This window comes from Gouania willdenowi, chromosome 17, assembly GCF_900634775.1.
Source record: "Gouania willdenowi chromosome 17, fGouWil2.1, whole genome shotgun sequence".
Taxonomy (NCBI): domain Eukaryota; kingdom Metazoa; phylum Chordata; class Actinopteri; order Blenniiformes; family Gobiesocidae; genus Gouania; species Gouania willdenowi.
The window spans coordinates 15673068-15695315 of NC_041060.1; the positions used below are offsets into that span (position 1 = coordinate 15673068).

The following is a 22248-nucleotide window of genomic DNA, read 5'->3' on the forward strand; positions in this document are numbered from 1 at the left end:
ATAGTAATTGGGTTCAGATAGTTGACTTTGTAATTGTAATTACCATGGACGTTCTATGCAAATTGTCATTTACAATTTTTATTTATTTTTTTTTAACTTTGTGTCTTAACATTTTACATGTGACACACTAAGACAAAGACATACAGCAAGGCATAAAGTATACATAGCAATACAGTTCAGAGTTCATCATAAACACATATAGACCTGGATAAACAAATAAACACAAAACAACAACATACACAAAACTAATACAAATTGAGTTTAATGGGGGTCATCTAAAGTTTTAAATACTTCATAATAGATTCCCACATGCTGTACAATGTATGTAGGTTTCCTGACTCTTCATATCTACCTGTCATTTACAAATGTAATCAAACGCTAAACAGTTCCATGGCTTAAACATATGTAGTTAATTTCAAAATGTGTTTGATATCCAGTTTTCCCATTACCTACCAGTGAATCTTCCCATTCTTACAGGTGGTAAGAGTTGGTGGTTAGTGGGTTAGAGTTAGGATATGATAAAAAAAAAACATTTCATAGGGAAGATACAACTTTGTAATAATACTGTGAATGTAACTGATGTTTTTGTACAAATAATTTATAGCTATTGCTAAATTCCAACTATTGTCCCTGTAGGACTTTTTACATATTACAATGAATGCACTAAAATAAATATATAAAGAGGCTAAAACGACACCACACACACACACACAAAAAGCACATACAATCATCACAATGCAATGTTAATTTAAGTTAGTGAAAATGTAATTGAACTTTAGTAATTGAGAATGTCATTGTAATTGACTTTCAAGGAAAAAATAATTATTGTAATTGAAAAAAAATACCAGTAATCGTAATTGAATTGTAATTGAACATGGATAATTGATGACATAATTGCAATTGACCCCAACCCTGGTTGTTCTATTGCCCGGTGTCTCCATCAGACCTGCCTGCTGCTGGTGGTGAATGTGATCGGGCAGCGCATGGACTTCTATGCCATGCTTCATGCCTTCGCCTTGATAACGGTCATGTACAGACGGAGAAGGAAAGCCATCGCTGAGATCTGGCCTAAGTATTGCTGCTTCCTGGCCTGCATGATGACTGTGCAGTACTTTGTGTGCATCGGCATCCCGCCTGCAGCCTGTAAAGGTTTGTCTGGTCAGATTGAAAAGGGTTTAGAATGGTTTTTGTATCAATACGTTTGAAGCATAAAGCGATAGGGGTGGGTATATTTTGCATTATTCAATTTCAACCTCAGACTTCATTCACTGTGAATGTTTTGTTGAAATATTCCAAATTCAGTCATTTTTATGTTAAAGGAGTGGTATTATATTTTTCACCCATCTCCATTTGTTTTAAGAACCACAACAACATATTATTTGAGGTTTAGTTTCCCAAACTCGCCTGTTTTCCAGAGTTTTAGCACTCTGAAAAGTGACTTTCTGAGTAGTTCTAAAAACAGGCTGTTTTGGGGCCTACTTATGCATATTCATGAGTAGGCGTGTCTGGAGACGCTGACTTCATGCCTCGCTCTTGCGAGGGAGATCAGTGATCACCAAAGTGATTTTCTTTTTACTATTCACGCACTGTTATTGTTTTTAGCCAAAAAACTGCACATTTATCACAGCAGCAGCAGCGGAGTCATTCAGCTGCTTCAAACACTCACCTGAGTGTTAAGCTGCTGAATCACTTTATTCTCCTCCTCATATCTATTAACGACAGGAATAGTGCATTCAAGGTGATAATCATTTGTTTTGTCCAACCGCTGCGTCGCATTGTGTCACAAAAACGTCAGATCAAGTCAAAGGTGATACAAGGCGATATAACGGGTACTAAAAATGGAACTGCTACTCTGTTGCTGCCCACTGCTCCTCAGGGAGGGGTTAAATGCAGAGAACACATTTTGTGTATGTAGCTTTACATATATGTCAATAAAGTGTGTATTCTATATTAAACCGAAGTGTTTGTTTTCGCTGTGAGCTAGTTTAAGAGGGAGGAACTCACATTCTTTTAGGGTAGGAGGAGCCAGGATTGTCAGGAGGCGGAGTTTCTGCTAGGTGACAACAAGTAGCGGGGAAAATCCAACTGACTTTTTACAAAATGTGGAATAACAAGGGAGGGAGGAAACAGAACTTTTTTTAACTTTGACCCTCTGAATGAGACTAAAGGAATGTTTATCACTGTAGCAAAACCATTATAAAGTGCCTTTTTCATAATACCGCCCCTTTAAGATCAAAACTTTTAGTCCTTGATTGAACCCTGGTGTTTTATCGATAATCCAAAAATAAATATCAGTTTAGATGTTTGTCTAATAGAAGTGTTTTTCCTCTCCAGAGTATCCCTGGAGGTTCCCCAACTCAACAACAGACTCCAACGTGGTCAAGTGGCTCTACGTTCCAGACTTCCACACCAAACCCAATCCGAAATTTTTAATCTGTACGTCTCAGAAAAACAAAGAGTGTGGAGAAAACCTCTGAAGTAGTAAAGCTGGACAGCATGATAAATGAAAATGAAATGCATGTATATTTTCATTAAATCAAAATAGTGAAGCTACTGATGATGAACAGATTAAATCAACAGATCATCGAGGATTAAATCTGGATTTTAAATGGATTTTGTATAATATTTCTTTTTTTTGTTGAAACATGCACAACTTGTATTCAATAAATGTATTTGTTTATTATTATTATTATGATTATTATTGTTACATGTTTATTAACCATTTAATGTACACAATAATCATTGGATAAGATGGTTTCAATAATTTGTCGTCAAATACAATACTTTGTTCATTCAACTTTAGACCTTAGAATGGGATGTATGGTGGGAAAATGTTTAGTTGTGGGTTTGAATTACCTTTTATTGTTGACCCTAAAATTATGTTTTTAAAGACAAAGTCAAAAATCACTCAAATAATTTCAACTGTATTTAAATATTGAGATACAGAACTACTGTTTCTACCAGGACTGTAAGGTATAGTCTAATTAAAACAGAGTTTTAAGTATTTACATATATTAAAAAACAAAATGTGCATACATGTAATACTATTACAACAGAACTCTCTCCTGTTCTCTCTTCTCACAGACGATCTGATGTTGCTGCTCTGCGTTTCCCTCCAGCGGCAAGTCTTTGATGATGAGAATAAAGCAGCAGTGCGTCTCATGGCTGGTGACAACGTGGAGATCTGCAGAGACCTGGATGCAGCCACGTTCAGTGTTCACAATCCTGTTCCTGACTTCATCCACTGCAGGTAACCATCATGCATGTCGGTAGGAAGTGGCAGAGGTGTAAAGAGTACTGATACTTGATTGTAATTGTACTCAAGTACAAGTATAAGTAAGTCATACAAAAAATACTCAAGTACAATTAAAAAAGTAGTTCCATTAAATAGTACTCAAAGTAAAAGTTACTAGTTACTTTTATTTTTGGTAATAAATATTGCCACGGCTCCCTTGCATACAGTAAATATCGTATGTATAAACTTAAAAAGGAATTTTAATTCTATAAAATAAAAGGTTTGTCAAAATGTACAATTTTTTTTGAAAATGAAATGACACCAATGAATTCAATTCAAAATAAATAAAGATTCTCAGGCTCTAAGTATAGCTAAATTTATAAACTGAAACTGAGAAAATAACCAACATTCAATGCTGTTTTGATGCATTACGTTTAATCTGACGGTGGCCCAGAAGGGCCAACGACACAACACAACACACTGACAAAAGTGACAACACGCCTACAAAAGCCACAAAACAACGGAAAAGGGGGGATTATTTTCAAAATAAAATACTCCGTGTTCAAGGAGGATTGACAGATGTTACCCTGGTAGAGGATAACACCGACCTTCTGGAGCCTCCAGTGGGCAAATTTCAGACTCTATCCAAACACCAAGCACATATTTGTACTCGAGAGGGCCAGACCTTTCTGTTGATACCACTTTTAATATGATTTTAAAAGTTCTTGGATCAGGCCAGACGTAGTATCAACAGAAAGGTCTGGTCCTCCCGAGTCTGAATATGTGCTTGGTTTTTGGGTAGAGTCTGAAATGGTATCAGCGGACAGTTTTTATTCCCCTGAGTTGCTTTAAAGAATGAATGCATTCTTCTTTCACTCCACCATTAGTGGTGGTAAGCTACTATTGTAGCCACAGCTGCCCTGGGGCAGACTGACAGAAGCGAGACTGCCATAGTGCACCATCTGTCCCTCCGACCACCACCAACACTCACTCACACACTACATTCATACTAGACAATGTGGGTGAAGTGTTTTGCTCAGACCTGCTGAGATCAGGTAATGACAGGCTGGTATGACCACAGTATTTTATTTGACTTTTGTTGTCGTGTTGTGACCTTTTTTCTTTGTGTGTTGTGACTTTTGCTTGTGTGTTGTGTTGTTGGCCCTTCTGGGCCACCGTATAATCTGGTTGGTCGGCTATGATGTGATGCATTTGATTTCATTTGATTTTTGTAGTTTCACAATGTCCGTTGATCATTTTAAAACAAAAAATAATAACTTACCCAGTAATGGTGTAGAAATGTTAAGAAGAAAAGAAGGTCCGCACAACTGCGTAGTTAGCTCCCAATTTCAGTTTTTAATATACTGTACATCAAAAGACGTGACGTTTCGGGCTGACCGCCCTTCATCAGACATGAGTTGCAGCTTTCCAGCACACCTGTTTTTTATAGTGTACATGATTAAACAGGGTGGTCACATGATACATGACAGCATAGGCGGATGGACATTTGTCTCGCATATATTTACAGTCGCCCTGTGTACCAACTTTATACACTATATAAATACATACAAAAATATATGCACTACATATATACAAATATATACAAAAATAGACTATATATATATATATATATATATATTTTTTTTTTTTTTACTTTTTACACTATAAATATAATATTCTTAAGATACAATTTTGCATACATGATCATACAAATATTAGGGTACCCATAATATTATATGGAAGTATTATACTTTATGTAGGTGTGTCCTAAACTAATCTTAATATGGTAATGACCACAATTGCAAATACAGAAAAACATGAGTGAATTACAAAATAAACATGAACACTGCAGTGATGGTCCACCAGAAAAGAGACAACATAATAGGTGTTTTTGTTTAAAACAAACTTAAGCACAAGTAAAATTACTGATTTAGAAATATATTTTTTTTTAAAAAGTACCTATGAAAGCAAATCAATTAGGGTTAAGGTTTTTTTTTGTTTTTTTTAACCAATGATGGTTTTCAAAAACCACTGGAATGTTTAAGTACTAGTGTTTTAGATTTTAACCCTTCAATCTGAATAGTTTAAGCTTAATATGTCCAATGGAGAGTTTAAACTAACCACAGCGTTAAGGAGTTAATGTTTAGCCAGTGAAATCACATCTGAAATGTATTGTTTGATTTGGCTACTCACTGTGTAACAGTAGAAATCTCATTAAACCTGCTCACTCGCTCAGCAGATCTCTTCTTATCCTGAATAAATAAAGCCAGGAGAATAAAGGCCATACAGATTTCTCTGGCTCAGAGGGACATGTAATCCAATCCCTTCTGCACACATTATTTTATGTTTCAGATCTCAGTCTGTGTCAGGATCCATACTCAAAATGCTCACACCTAAGATATCCATCAAACTGGGGATTTTTAGGGGTTTGAGATAAGAGATACTTCCATTGATTATGAGATCCTCACATTGCACTTTGTGTGCACAAGTCTTTTCTAAACACGCTCTTTGTCAATCAAAAAGCTCTGGTAGAGAGAGCTGCACAGGCCTTAAGTCCACGCCACAGCAGCTCCACACTTATTCCAGCGTTTTCCTCCAGGATCAAATTACGGATACGGGTTGGAGGAGAAATCCATAATCCACAAAAACACTCTGTCCATCACTCCGCGACGCAGACGCTTTTGCCCTGTACTCTAACTCAATAAATAGCTTTTAAGTATCGAAAAGGTATTTTCTGCCCATGATGAAGAAGGACACTCACTCAGCTGTTCCGGAACCATCAACACCACGCCGTTATTTCTAATCCCAGTTCATCAGTGCTTAGTGAGCTCTCTATCTCCATGTTTGTCCTATTCATATATGTTGCGTCATATGTTTTCACTCTACACTTCACGCTAATGTTTTTTTTTAGGTGGTAATGTGCTTTTAGCATGTTGAACGCAGACAGAACACAGTGCAGCCTACCTTAGGCTTAGCTTACTGCTCTGGTTTCCTTTCATTGATCAGACTCTTACTGGTGTCCTGCCACTTAGGGATACACTAAGTGTGATTGATGAATGGGTTTCTACTGGGCAACAGAAAGGTTTGCCTGTATTATGTAGTAGGCTGTGCTTCCTCACATGGTTCCACCTCTGGCCAGGGGTGGAGGAGGTAGCTTCAGCATGTTTTACCATGCTCACCATGGTTACGTGTGGGTTTAGTGCAGGAACTCTTATTCACGCAACCCGTCGCGTGAATACACATTTGATGCTAGGTCTAAAGCTGAATAATAAAACTTATATACAGTATTTTTATGAGAATGTATTTTGAGTTTTTTTTTATATCGGCTTCTAACCTTTAAAACTGTTGTTTCCAACCTACTTTCATATATAAAAACGTTTTTTTGAATCATGTTTCTGATATAGTGTAGCACTATAGTGATGAGATGCACCAGCTCAGATGTTTTATACTGTATTTTCTTTTTACTAGATTTATATTTGAGGAAGTGAAAGTAGAATACAGTTGCTTGAGATTGTGTGTGGTGCTTTTAATTTAAAAAAGAATGATTACTAAATATAATTTTCATTTTTTATCTATTGAATGGCTATTTGATAATTTTTTATACTGTATTTTCCTTAACTAGATTCATATTTGAGGAAGTGAAAGTAGAATACAGTTGAGATTGTATGTGGTGTTTTTAATTTGAAAAAGAATAATAATTAAAAAAAAATACAATAGATATATTATTATTATTTAATGACTATGTAATTATTACATTTTTGTACTGTATTTTCTTTAACTAGATTTATATTTCAGGAAGTGAAAGTATAGAATAATTGCTTGAGATTGTCTGTGGTGTTTTAATTTGAAAAAGAATAAAATTACGAAAATATCATTTTAATCAAAATTAATTTTTTTAATCATTTACTAGACATTTTAGGCGACCCCATTTGAATTCAGGGCGACCCCATATGGGGTTATGTCCCCAAAGTTTAAAAAAACACTGCTTTAAACACACTTTAGTGTTTCTTCATGTATCATCCGGTTCCTTGAATGCTATGATGTGATTCCTGAGAAAACAGGAATATTCCGGTGGATGGACTTTGACGTTGAACTAACCAGGAAATGAGGAATCAGACTTTGGAAACGTAGCATTTAGAGGCCACTATCAGCCATCTTACCATTACTACAGATGCACAAATGGCTTCCACTTGAACCAGGAAAACACTTTAAAAAGGGTAAATCCACATCACGATCGGAACAATTGGACACCTTTAACATCATAAAACGTGGTTGGAGTTACGTGGTTGTTGCGCTTCTTTGAGTAATCACTACATCGCAGTTTTCCCAACATGTCAACCATCCAGATGCTTTTCATTGCATACGCAGTTTCTAAATCACCTCTCATTCCTACTAGTAAAGGTTATAAGTGTCATATTTGGGCTGTTTTTGTCATTTGGGGGTGAGTATCTCTTTAAGTCCCAATGTGTTCATCTTTCTGTAAGTATCAGACACACAGCTGGGACAGACTCTAACATATATTAGTCAAACCTAATGATTGAGACCCAAATTTGGCGTGCAGAAGGATTTTGCATTCTGCAGGAAAACCATTTATACACAAAGGAAAGTTTATCTGTCAATAGAAGGTTGGATTGTTTTTGTTTTGTGCAACAAACACAAGATAAGTTTGAATGTACATTTTCCATCTGCAGGTCATACTTGGACATGCTGAAGGTCATCATGTTCAGCTACCTGTTTTGGTTCGTCCTCACCATCATCTTCATCACTGGAACCACGCGTATCAGCGTGTTCTGTATGGGCTACCTGGTGGCCTGCTTCTACTTCCTGCTGTTTGGGGGCGAGCTGCTGCTGAAGCCAATTAAAAAGATCCTTCACTACTGGGATTTCCTGATAGCCTACAACATCTTTGTGATCACAATGAAGAACATCTTGTCTGTGAGTAATTAAAATTGATTGAATAAAAATTGATTCTGCAAAAATATTGCAATATTTCACCACGCTATAATCATGTCGACTCAAAAAATGTCCATATTGTTTTTTTTTAAATTACGTTTTTTTAACAAAAAACTCCTCACTCCTCAATGCATTTTAGCTTGGAAGTTGATTGCACTTTATATTTTAATATAATAACATAATGGGCACTTTTATAGATGTATGTGGTTACTTTTAAAAAAATAATTTAAGAACTTAACAGAATCAGAATTTGTTATAGAAGCAAAGGTTAAACATTTTTACTTTTTTGTAATTTGATAAACATACCACTTGTTTTTGATACCGGTGCAAGAATCACAGTTAGACATTTACTTTTTTTCCGCAAGTGTTGTATCGTATCGTCAGATTCGTGGCAATTCACACCCCTATGAGTCATCAGTGAGTAGAGAATCAACATTTGACACATTTCATGCTTCATACACTGGTTTTTCCATCATTCTGAGTAGGAAACTCCTCTAATATTGTCCACTCATATTACCTGGTGCAGTGTGTTTTCTCATCCAAATGAAGAAAAATAGTCACTTTTAATTTTATTTTTTCTCTTTTTCCCCAGATCTTGGCTTGTGGTTACATCAACTCTCTGGTTCACAATCAGTGCTGGTTGATCCAGTTGTTCAGTCTGGCCTGCACCATCAAGGAATACAACATAATAGTCGACCAGAAGGACAAAGGTCAGTAGATTTAACTTCTGTGTGCGCGCGGGGGGGATTCTGTTGGAAAGACATTTGCATGTTCTCCCTGAATATGCTTGGGTGTTCCAGTTTCCTCACCCTGTACATGGTAGGATTATATAGGACTTGCTGATTTGCAGTGTTTAATATCAGAATCAGAATCAGAAACAACTTTATTGACCAAGTAATGTATGTTATACACACGAGGAATTTGACTTGGTGAACTGTGCTCTCTCTAATAGTGTAACATAAAATAATAACAATCAACTAGAAAAAAAAATAAATATAAACATAAATATAAACAGTATTTAGACTAATATGTGCAGAACTAAATAAAATAACAAGATAATAATAATAATAATAATAATAATTGAAAAAATAAAAATAATACAATACAATAATAAGATAATAGATAAGATAATAGTGCAGTAGTGCATTGATGAGTAGTAGTAATATTGTCAGTTACTAAATATTTCCTTGATCCTCACAAATAATTACATGCATTAGTGTCACTTCAAAAACGAGCAATACGTTATGTTTATAATATAAGATCTTTAAACCACACCGAGCCACTGGTATTCACTAAATCAAAATTACATTATTGTAGCTTTTCAAACAGGTCAAAACGGTATTTAAAGCACAACAAAAAATATTCAGAAACTATTTATTGAAAAGGCTGAGACTGAATTTGAAGCAATTTAAACACCCATCCATCCATCTTCTCCCGCTTAGCCGTTTCCGGGTCGCGGGGGCAGCATCCTCAGTAGGGAGGCCCAGACTTCCCTCTCCCCGGCCACTTCCTCCAGCTCGTCCGGGGGGACCCCGAGACGTTCCCAGGCCAGCCGAGAGACATAGTCTCTCCAGCGTGTCCTGGGTCTTCCCCGGGGCCTCCTTCCGGAGGGACGTGCCCTGAACGCCGCACTAGGGAGGCGTTCAGGGGGCATCCTAATTAGGTGCCCAAGCCACCTCATCTGGCTCCTCTCGATGCAGAGGAGCAGCGACTCTACTTTGAGCCCCTCCCGAATGACTGAGCTTCTCACCCTATCTCTAAGGGAGAGCCCAGCCACCCTACGGAGGAAACTCATTTCGGCCGCTTGTACCCGTGATCTTGTTCTTTCGGTCATGACCCAAAGTTCATGACCATAGGTGAGGGTTGGAACGTAGACCGACCTGTAAATCGAGAGCTTTGCTTTTCGGCTCAGCTCCCTTTTCACAATGACGGACTGGTGCAGACTCTGCATCACTGCAGACGCCGCACCAATCCGCCTGTCGATCTCTCGCTCCATCCTTCCCTCACTCGTGAACAAGACCCCGAGGTACTTGAACTCCTCCACCTGGGGCAGAACCTCATCTCCAACCCGGAGAAGGCACTCCACCTTTTTCCGGTCGAGAACCATGGACTCGGATTTGGAGGTGCTGATTCTCATTCCGGCCGCTTCACACTCGGCTGCGAACCGATCCAGTGAGAGTTGAAGGTCACGGTATGTTGGAGCCAACAGGACCACATCATCTGCGAAAAGCAGTGATGCAATACTGAGGCCCCCGTACCGGACCCCCTCAACGCCCTGACTGCGCCTAGAAATTCTGTCCATAAAAGTTATGAACAGAATCGGTGACAAAGGGCAGCCCTGGCGGAGTCCAACCCTCACCGGAAACGATTTCGACTTACTGCCGGCAATGCGGACCAGACTCTGACTCCGGTCATACAGGGAACGAACAGCTCCTATCAGGAGGTCCGATACCCCATACTCCCGGAGGACCCCCCACAGGAATCCCCGAGGGACACGGTCAAATGCCTTTTCCAAGTCCACAAAACACATGTGGACTGGTTGGGCAAATTCCCATGACCCCTCAAGGACCCTGCTGAGGGTGTAGAGCTGGTCCACAGTTCCACGGCCAGGACGAAAACCACATTGCTCCTCCTGAATCCGAGGTTCAACTATCCGGCGGACCCTCCTCTCCAGTACCCCTGAATAGACCTTACCGGGGAGGCTGAGGAGTGTGATCCCTCTATAATTGGAACACACCCTCCGGTCCCCCTTCTTAAAAAGGGGGACCACCACCCCAGTCTGCCAATCCAGAGGCACTGCCCCCGATGTCCACGCGATGTTGCAGAGTCGTGTCAGCCATGACAGCCCCACAACATCCAGGGCCTTGAGGAACTCCGGGCGGATCTCATCCACCCCCGGAGCCTTGCCACCGAGGAGCTTTTTAACCACCTCGGCAACCTCAGCCCCAGAGATAGGAGAGCCCACTCTCGGGTCCCTGGGCCCTGCTTCCTGATTGGAAGGCGTGTCGGTGGGATTGAGGAGGTCTTCGAAGTATTCCCCCCACCGATCCACAACGTCTCGAGTCGAGGTCAGCAGCGCACCATCCGCACCATACATAGTGTTGACGGTGCACTGCTTCCCCCTCCTGAGACGCCGGATAGTGGTCCAGAATCTCTTCGAAGCCGTCCGGAAGTCGTTCTCCATGGCCTCACCAAACTCCTCCCATGTCCGGGCTTTTGCCTCGGCGACCGCCGTGGCTGCGCTCCGCTTGGCCCGTCGGTACCTGTCTGCTGCCTCCGGAGTCCCACAGGCCAAAAAGGCCCAGTAGGACTCCTTCTTCAGCTTGACGGCATCCCTCACCCCCGGTGTCCACCAACGGGTTCGGGTATTGCCGCCACGACAGGCACCGACTACCTTGCGGCCACAGCACTGATCAGCCGCCTCAGCAACAGAGGCACGGAACATGGCAATTTAAACACAAATACATAAAATGTATTTTCTTGAAGAATGTGTTAAAGGGAAGAAGTATGAAATGTATAATATATAGATATACAGTATATCAGTGAATTATGTCTCATTTTATAGTGTAAACAGGTGTATATTATAAGAAGATTAATGTATAGAAATAATGTATAGTACTAGATATTACAAGGGGTAGGATCATATAAGTTTATTCTTCCTCCCACTCCTTTTTGAATTATTATTATTATTATTATTATTATTATCAGAATCAGAATCAGAATCATCTTTATTGGCCAAGTGTATGTCGTACACACGAGGAATTTGACTCGGTCAACTGTGCTCTCTCCAATAGTGAAACATTCAATAATAAACAATCAACTAGAAGAGATGATAATAAGTATAAACATAAGTATAAATATAAACAGTAGTTAGACTAGAATGTGCAAATAACAAGATGATAATAATAATAATAATAATAATAATAATAATAATAATAATAATAATAGTATAAAAAAAATAAACAAATACAAAATAAAAGTTAAAAAAAAAATAAGATAAAAAGAACGAAAAAAGATAATAGAAAAGAAAGATAATAATAAAATATATATTATTATTATTATTATTATTATTATTATTATTATTATTTTATCATTGTGGTAAATACACTGCTGTTCGTCTTCATGTTCGAAATACAACACAAAGTTCCTGCCATGCTGTGTTTTTGCATTTTTAGCTACTGGAATGATGTTGCTGAATAAAGACATTTGTTTTGCATGATCAACACAGTGTGAATAAACATGATGTGTATGGATCATGTGTATGATCAGGTGCTGATGAGCACTGTGAGCTGCCCAGCAACGAGGCCGGGATCATCTGGGACAGCATCTGCTTTGCCTTCCTGCTGCTGCAGAGACGCGTCTTCATGAGCTACTACTTTCTACACGTGGTGGCAGATATCAGATCCTCACAGATCCTGGCCTGCAGGTACACCAGTTGATCCCAGTCACTGGTGGACACTCATAGATTTGGAACAAATATGATTCACATTTTTTTTAGTAACATCTGTAACAGTTTATTATGGTTGGCAACTACGGATATTTTGATTATTTATGGACACAACTTTTTGTGCAGTAAAGACAAAGTTGAGTACATAATCAACACTGACAGTAGGTATTTAACTTATAATCTAATTAAGGGTTAATACATAGTTATCTAAGACAAAAATTAAGCTTTTTTGTAATTATGCAATTGATAGTTGTTTCTCTTTAGTAGTAAATACATTTTTACGTATTTTTTTTTGTTAATTATTAATTTTTTTTAAATATCATTTGAATTTTGTCCACTTATTTTATTTTAAATATCAGTATTGCTGTGTGTTTCATTTTATTCTGTGTATTTTATATATTTACTTTTTATTTATTTTGTATATTTTGTTTACTTTATTAATACGTGCATACGTACATATGTCTATGGGTATGTGTGTGTGTCTATGCGTACAGTATCCTATATCTATTGCTCTGCTTGACTATTTGTATAACACTATTGTTACTATTATTCCCACTATTGATATCAATGCTACTGTTATTATTGACTTTTTTTGGTTTGGTTTATCCTTGATCCTGTTGGGTTTTTTTTATGCATGTAATTACTACACAAAATGTAGAAGTCTTTGTTCATTGAGTGCCAAACATGTGCAATAAAAAGATAAAAGTAAAGCAGTGACGACGAAAAGGGAAAATGAAAAAAGTGAATAAATGTTAAGTGGGTGACTTTGATTTAACTTCCATCTCTTCTCCTGGTTGCGTGTGTTTCAGAGGGGCGGAGCTTTTCCAGGCCACCATAGTGAAGGCAGTGAGAGCGCGGCTGGAGGAGGAGCGCAAATCTGTGGAGCAGCTCAAGCGACAGTGAGACTTTAAATTAATGTGCTTTTTGTGTCTTCTTCCCACATGTTTACCTTTCACAAAGATCCCCTTTGTGTAACATAGCATTTGCCGCTACTGAATGTTGTCAATATAGAAGAAGTCTACAAAGTAACGTTCCCCCATGAGGTGTTTATCAAATGTTTTGCTCTGGCTTTGATTCATGTGAAATCTCTCTCACACACCATGTTGGCGGTGCCGACTAATCGTTGCCTTTTACGAGAAACTTTTTAGGTAGTCAGTGAACATAAGATATAAATCAACTTAACTTAAACAGCATGGTTATGGTTGTGTGTGAAAGAATTGTTTGTGAGTGGTATGACTCATGTATGACGGTTTAATGAGGCTCACATGATTGTAAAAGTTCCCACCATCACAAAATAACAAGAAAGGGTCAATTGGGTGAAAATAAGAGTAGTACAGTTAGTTTGGAAATACCTCAAAAATTATTTGGAAAAGATTATCTTCATTTTACTTATTCCCCCAAAAAGACCTTAAAAGGGGGGAAACTTAACCCCATTTTCCTTTGGCCATTTTGCAATTTCCTTTGTCCCATTTCTGCCCCTTTTCAAAACTTTTTTCAGACTTTAGCTACCGTTTGCCAATAAAAATCTCTTTTTTTTCTATTTTTGTGTATTTTTGCAAGTTCTTTTTGACACTTTTATCCAATCTTTGCCCTTTCTTTCGTTTCTTTGGCCACTTTTCATCCCAATAAGCTACATTTTACCCAATAAATACAACTTTCTTCATTGTTTCCTTACATATTGCCTCTTTTTGTTCCAAATGTTTGCCCTTTTTCACTATTGTTTGCCACATTTTACCCTTTTTTACGATTTGCAACATTTTGCCCTTTTAAGCTACCCTTTGCTATTACATACCACCTGGTTCCTCTTTACTTGTCCAATTTTTGGCCACTCTTAACTGCTTTTGGTCCATTTTAGTCACTTTTCTTGCCATGTTTTTGCCACTTTTGGACCATTTTTGGCCACCTGTTAACATGTCTGCCTCCACTCGCTCGTTATAAAGACAAAACCGATAAAAACATAGCGGACTGGATCGGCCCACTTTAGGTCGACGGTCCACCAGGACAATGCTCGGTTTGCCAGATGGCCATTCCACCCCTGGTGGGAACCAACCAAGGACTCCAACCCACATGTTCTGAATTAAAAGCATCCACTCCTTCCATTTTTATTGCTTCCTGAAAGTGGGCTTTATATATATTACCACATAAAGGCATTGTATTCTACCTCTTGTAATGAGTTGAGGAGTGACTCCTGAGCTCTGTAAAGATCCACTCACTGGCTCTAATGAGCACTCCACAGGCTACATAACATGCAATAAGTTCACCATGGGGGCCCCTGAGATGTTTATGCTCAGTATGTTGTGATGATGTTTCTGTGTCGATACTTGGTGCCTCTCCACCGTCTCTCTGATCTAATCAGGATGGAGCGCATTAAGGTGAGACAGCAAAAGTTTAAAAGAGGCAAGGAGAGGATGCTGAGCATGGCCCAGGAGTCTGGAGAGGGACCCACACTCATCCAGCCTGAGGAAGATGATGACGATGGTATGACGACGTCTGCTGAGGAGAACCAGTCTAAAACTAAATCAAAATTTGCTGTCAACATTTAGCCAAGGTTGTTTGACAAAAATGTATCTTCATTTTAGTAAAAAGTTAGTCATCAGAACCATTTGAGTTATAATCTAGTTTTAGTATTAAGATTTTAGTTGGCTGAATCTGTTTTAGATATTATTGACTAAAATATAAAGCATAGGAGTTTATTTACAATTTACCAAGCTACGACGACATTAAAATTAAAAAAAAAATCTGGGAACTATGAGGTTAAAGTCGTAATATTTCAAGAAGAAAGTTCTAATTTTGTGAGAATAAAATCTTATTTAAAAAAAAAAAAAAAAACTATATATATATTAAAGTCATAACCTTTCAACATTAAAGTCATAGTAAAAGTTGTAGGTTTATGAGAATGAAAATGAAACAGGATCTTGTCTGTGTTGTGGTCACTTGTGCGTTTTATGTAGAATGTGGAATGAGATAATAATTCTCTTTAGGTTTCACACATGGTGAAATACTGAGTCTCCTGGCCCATCATCACCACACTGTTATCAGTTTAAGGACTTTAAAGCCACTTTGCAGATGTTTGCGTTCGTTCTGATAACAGAACCAGACTGATTTGGAGCAAATAGTTGTTGGTTGCGTTCACTTCAACAGGGAATTTTGAGCGCTAGACCATTACGAGTTTTTTTATTCTCATAAAATTACGACTGTATTCTCAAAATATTACGACTTTAATCTAAAAATATTATGACTTTAATCTTGCAAAATTACAACTTTATTCTCTTAATATTACGTCTTTATTCCCGAAATGTTACGACTTTAATCTCGTAGCGCTCAGATTTATTTTTATTTCCATTATACGTCCTTGTAGATATGATGCTATTAATGTTTGTAAATACAGGCAGACAGATTTGGTCAATGCGTAAGATCAAAAGATCACATGATTGGATTTTGTCCCATGTGACAAAGTTATAGTTTTATATTATACAGTAAATAATTATAGTTTTCATTAGTTGACAAAAATATCAGTGTTTGTTAGTTTTTGTTCACATATGTTTTTTTTAATTAATCATAGTCTCATTATTGTCGCAAAATGTAGTCGACGAAAACTATGACGACAACTTTGAGCCAACAATAGTAACAGTGCTGAGAACTGTCACTGTGAAGCAGCAACAATGTGAAGAATTGTTTACAGAGTAATGCTGTCGTAATTAATAACACATGTACCCATTCATTTTGTTTGTACGTATCAAAAAAGCTTAGTGGAAAAACTGCCTTGAATGGATTTTCTTATGAAATGTTACATTGCTGTATGTGTGGAATTTTAGGAGCACATCGAGCGAAAGCCAAGACCAAAAAAAAGCAGTGGTGGAGGCCGTGGGTTGACCATGCTTCCAGTAGGTTAACCCCAAAACATCCTTTTTTTCTCTTCCTCCACTCTGATTGGCCCCTTGTGTCCTTGACCAGAACGCTGAGAATTCCCATACTGCTCATGGGCTCTGAAGGCAACCGACAAAACAGAGAACCTTATTCTTCCTCCACACTTCAGTCATTTTCTGTTGTCTATTTAAGGAACTTTTCTCACCTGGCTAACTTTACTGTGCAAGTGTAGAGGAGAGGCACTTCAGGTTTTAGAGGATTCACAAGTGTCAGTGCGGAGCTGGGTTACCTTAAATAGAAATGAGACGTCTATGAAGAGAGAAAATGACTAATGGGGTGGCGCTTTGTCTTTCGACGCTGTTGAAAACATGCATTTAATCATTGGTCTCACCTGAAGAGCCCACAGTAGAGAATTGCTCTGTCGTAAAACATTTTCAAGCAAAGACATGAATTCAACTCGCCTTTATTCTCAGTACTGGAATAAAGGACGGAGGGTTTGTTCATTCTTTGCCTGTAGACATGATCACCAAGCAGGAAATAAAACAGTAACAAATCATAATTTAAAAAAAAAACGCTGAAAACTGAAAAACTGAAAATTTTCTCCATCTGCCAGTAAAGTGCAGTCATTTGCCTGTTTGGTTTGAGCTCATGTCTCATGTTGTACTCCACCCCCACATGACATTTTCAAATTATTTCTCCACTTTTATCTCTTTGTCAATCGATGTTTCATCACCATTTTCCCAGCATCCTCCCCTCATCTCCTGCCCACCGCAGTTCTGTTCAAGGACATAAGCCAGCCTCATCCATCCCATTGTGTCTAACCCTTGACTATTGTAGTCTGAAGTCACTCACACTGCTAAGTCACTTATGACTCTGCACACTCAGGGGACTTTATTGTGCTTTGTGCTCGTAGTGATTTCCATTCTACTAACACTTTTAACGCTCTGTGTTTTTAATAATCTCCTCCTGTCATATTGTGTATCTATAGCTATCCGTTTCCCGTTCGTTCGTTGGTTATTCCATTTTAAAACCAAATCAGACGGGGGCAGACTTTTATTTTGCTGCGTTTGATAAAAATGATCTTGTAACACGTTGTCCACCTCACACTGATGGTAACGAGACGTTTCGTTAATGAGTTATTGACGCTGGAAGTCCGAATCTGTGAATATCGTGCCATCTTCACCGAACAGTGTTACGATCCAAATAGTATCCAGGTAAACTGGTGACTGACCATCGACTGTGAGGCTGGTGTGAGGAACAATAGGTGTTAGAACTTGTTTTTGCGTATTTTAATACCGCTAGCCACTAACGTTAGCCATCAACACACACGGAAGTTGATCACAAGAAACGAGAAGCACCAGTAGATTCATTACACCACCTCTGGCTCCTTTCATTTTTAGGTAACATCCATTTTAACATTTCATTTCACCAGTTTATCAGTAATGTGACTTATGTACACACACAAACGGAAGATGTAATTTTAAAACAGAAAAACGCTGTTTGTCTGGTTTGTGATTTTTCTATATTTCTGTCAGTTAAACAAAATAACTACACTGTATTTGTTATTTTGATTAGGTTTTAAAATGTAATAACAAAAGGACGAACGGTACTTGGATTCATACAAGCAGGGTCTTTCTGTTTTCAAATTAAACCTTGTTCCGTTTGTGTGATATTTGTATATTTAAGGTAAAACTAGGATGAGAGCTTCATGTTTTCAGTTCACCACACAGAGGGGACCCACAGATGGGGGCGGACTTTTTTACCCTAGCAATAAAAAGAGCAATACATAAATGAATAGAAATAAAAATGGATGTTATGAGAAGCATGCACATGTTATGTGAGTAAAAGAACCAGAGGTAGTGTAATGCATCTACTGGTGCTCCTCGTTTCTTGTGATCAAAATAAATATTTTTACCACCCTCAAAAAAGCTGTGGAATTGTTTTTGCAAAAGTGTCAAATTGTAGAGCAGTGGACTTCAGTTCTTACTCTAATTTCCCCGGAAAAATCCAAATGGCTCACAAACCGAACAATTATTATTATTTTTTTTTTTTTTTTTTACAGAAAAACACTTCAGTGCTTTTTGATGTTTCTGTATTTCTGTTTTGGTTTTAAGTCAATAAAACAAGATAACCACCCCGATTATTTGTTATTTTGGTTTTAAAATGGAAAAACCAAAGAATGAATAATACACAGATTTCTAACAAACTTGAATATATTTGCGTTTTTGGTGTTAATGGGTATTTTTTTTTTTTTTTACAGCAAATAATGCTCATATTATCAGTGGTTTTCAAACTCTTCCCATGAGTCTCTGCTGAGCAAAATAAATGCCAAGCATCAACTTCTTGGTCTTTGTATATTTTCCTTCACTTTTCAGTCTCGTCACTTTCACTACCTTTAGGAAAATACACAAGCCCATGTTTTGCCGCTCAGAAATATTTATTTGTCATTCACTTCAAATCACCGTCACATTTGAAGATCAACTCAGCTTTAGGGGTGCGACCCCTAGTTTGAAAACCACTGCTTTAATATGACTAAAACAATAAATTGATTTAACTTCTGTTCTGGAGATGTTAAACAGCACTTTGCTCTCCGCCTCTCAGTGGTCAGAAGTGGAGACTACTATTTGTTTGAAACTGACAGTGAGGAAGAAGAAGAGGAGGAGGAGAAAAAAGATGAAGAGCCATTGAGGAAGTCTGCTTTTCAGGTGGCCTCTTTGTTTCTTTTTATTTATTCGTTTCCATGGGGGCGAAGGGATATAAGGCATACTTTTATTTTGTGGAAGTTTTTTTTTTTTTTTTTTTTTTTTGCATAACACTAGAAAGTAGAACACCCTGCTAAGGGCCTGATTTAGTAAAAGTTTGTGTGTGGATTGCATCTGTCAAATGCTCAAAATAACATGAGCGATCTATTTAGGGTCGATGTGTGAACTCATTTTAGTTCAGGGGCCGAATACGGACCAATTTGATCACAAGTGGCCGCGGGTTTTAGGCGGCAAAACAAACGATTTCCAAAATAATGTGCCCAAGTCTGCACTTCCAGTTATATATTAGAAATAATGTATGGAAGGCATCAACATCAACAATATCTAAGAAATAAGTTAAAATTTCTTTTTAATTTGGGGAGATTTTGTGGAAATCTTTGAGGAACTAAATTAGTTGGTAATTTCCACGACGACTCATGTTTTCTGTCATTTTCACTTTCTCCGGTGGCCAGATTTGGTCCCCGGGCTTTGCGTTTGACACGTGATTTAGGGCGTTCGCCTCTAATGAATATGCAATCTGGGCCAATTTACAATAACTGGAAAAATATTTTATTTTGAGATTTTAGTAAATCAGGCAGCAATGCGCTTTCATAATGTGCACATAGTTTTAATAATAATAGTGATATTTTCTTTATCCTTTATTGATCACCGTAATGAAATCTGTCTGTGCATTATTAACCTTTTTCCCCGAGCGGCGCCCAAGGAGCACGTTTGGGGGTTAAGTGTTTTATTCTCTCTCATCGTGTGTTTTCCTTTATATAGTTTACTTAAACAGGTCATTGAATATTATTATTATTACTCCCTGCATATATGTTAATGTGTAGGTGTGACTTTTCCCTTGCAAACATTAAACATCTACATGTATAAACTTACAAAGAATAAGACAAAATCTTGCGCATTTGGAACTTAATTTATTTTCCACAAAGGCATCTGTATAAAATAAAAGATTGGTCAAAATGTAATTTTTTTTAAAATAATCAAAATAACACCAATAAATTCAATAAAAAAAATTTAAAAAAAATGTATCAGGCTCTAAGTACAGCTGAATTTATGAATTCTAAAACAGTGCCATGCCAAATATGCGATGTGGGTAACGACATAAGTAGAAACCCCAACAAGGACCGGAGAAAGTGACTAAGCGTTGATCAGAAATGGCACGACTAAGAACATATGGATTATGTTGCCTTCATAATTAATGAAGGGACTATGCAACGGAAATAATCACAAAAAATAATAATTCACGCCGTAACAGTTGGGTGTAGAAATGTAACTAATTACTTCTTTAAAATGTATTTAAGTAAAATGAAAGATTTAGAAATAAACTCAAAAAAGTGCAAGTACCCATAAAAGCAACTCTTCATGTGGGTGTAGGTTAAATTCCATCACAGTGATAGTTAAAGTGTCCCAATTGGTCCAGTTTTTTTTTTTTTCTTTAGACAAATAAGCTGTTTTCTGTTTGAGTGGTTCCATCAACAGGTAGACATAACACTCAGTAAATAACCCTCCACTTACATGGCAGCACAGAAGCATGACAGGACAAACCACAGTCACTTTGTTTGAACGAGCTGCGTGCATTTATTTTTGGATTGATTTCTCATGGTGTGCTTTCGTTCCTGCTGCACTGTGCTATTCATTCTATGGGATCTAATATCGGCGAGTGCGTGTGTGTCCAGTCTGAGATTAACATTTGTAACTACTAATCCTTGTCTCTCTTTCCTTATATGAGTGTCTTGGCTAACAGTATGACGTATTAACTCCTCTGATGCTGTTCCTCTTCTTTAGCGAGCCATCGGGAAGTTTGTCTCTGCTGTTCTGGCTTTACCCAAGTCTATCATTAAGCTGCCTAAAACTGTACTGCAATATGTAATCAAGGCAGGCAAGGTACTCACCCTAACCATCAGCCTGTTCTCTCTGTGTGGAAATGTGCCTGCTCTAACACAAATACTGTAACAACACACAGTTATAGCTTTGCTGTTCAATAACCAGCATTTAAAAAAAAAAAACAAGTAATCAGGGTTGGGGTCAATAATAATAATAATAATAATACATTTTAGTTGGAAACCAGCACCTTTCAGGTCACCCAAGGTCACTTTATAAAGCATTGTGTAAAACCACGATAAAATCTTTACTGTTTTAATCTGAAACCGTATAAAATCTACAATAAAATGTATCGTGTAATTGATAATTAATTACAAATACAGCATAATTATAATTGTAAGTTTAGAAATATTTTGCTGTTGTAATTGTAATTGAGTTTAGATAATTGACTTTGTAATTTTAATTGCCATGAAAATTCTATAAAAAATACTAAACTGGGGAACCATGTTACAGTTCTATGTACAGTTCTACACATATATTATTAAAATATGTTTCATGTCAAGCTTTCCCACATTTTACCATTTTAAAATAAATAAATAAATCGAGACAAAAAAGGTTCAGATGCCCTCACCAAAACTATTAAAACCTATATTTTCATTGATTAGGAATCCTAACAAGGTAACCAATAGATAGGAAAGAAATAAGATAATAGATATTTGTTTTAAACACAAGAGCAAGGTTAACTTTTATTTATTTCAGGCTCAGTAATTGTAATTAATTGTAATTGAATGTTAGTAATTTCTGAGGATAAAAAAAATAATTGTTGTTTAATTGTAATTGGAAAAAATGCCGGTCACTGTAATTGTAATTGAACATAAGTAATTGTAACTGAAAATTGTAATTGACTCCAACCCTGGCTGGAATACACATGCCTCTCTCTTTCTCTGTTTGATTAGCAACACTATTAATGCATGATCTGTAACCATAATCTACCAGTTTGTGCATGTGCTGGTATTTCCTGTCAAATGTGAATGTTCTGTGCTGCTTTGATGTTTTCTCTTGTTGTTTGAACATAATGTTTTCTGTTAATGCTGTTTGACTCCAAATTTATAATCATAGACTGACATTTCTATCGGCATTGTGATATCATTTCTTATAATGCTGAC

The 22248-nt window shown here is 37.4% G+C and overlaps 1 protein-coding gene across 3 annotated transcripts in view; it reads left to right on the forward strand.

Annotated features, from left to right (window-relative positions):
• Positions 1–22248, forward strand: part of piezo2b (piezo-type mechanosensitive ion channel component 2b) — a 114451-nt gene that overhangs the window by 72956 nt on the left and 19247 nt on the right. For 2 of the 3 annotated variants that reach the window (XM_028472390.1, XM_028472391.1), the window contains 11 exons: positions 945–1149; positions 2335–2436; positions 3085–3250; positions 7927–8170; positions 8781–8898; positions 12458–12614; positions 13445–13534; positions 14992–15113; positions 16451–16519; positions 19104–19207; positions 21047–21145. In XM_028472390.1, coding sequence (XP_028328191.1) covers positions 945–1149; positions 2335–2436; positions 3085–3250; positions 7927–8170; positions 8781–8898; positions 12458–12614; positions 13445–13534; positions 14992–15113; positions 16451–16519; positions 19104–19207; positions 21047–21145 — 1476 coding nt within the window. The remainder of the gene's footprint in view (positions 1–944; positions 1150–2334; positions 2437–3084; positions 3251–7926; positions 8171–8780; positions 8899–12457; positions 12615–13444; positions 13535–14991; positions 15114–16450; positions 16520–19103; positions 19208–21046; positions 21146–22248) is intronic. The other variant, XM_028472392.1, reaches the window with a different exon arrangement.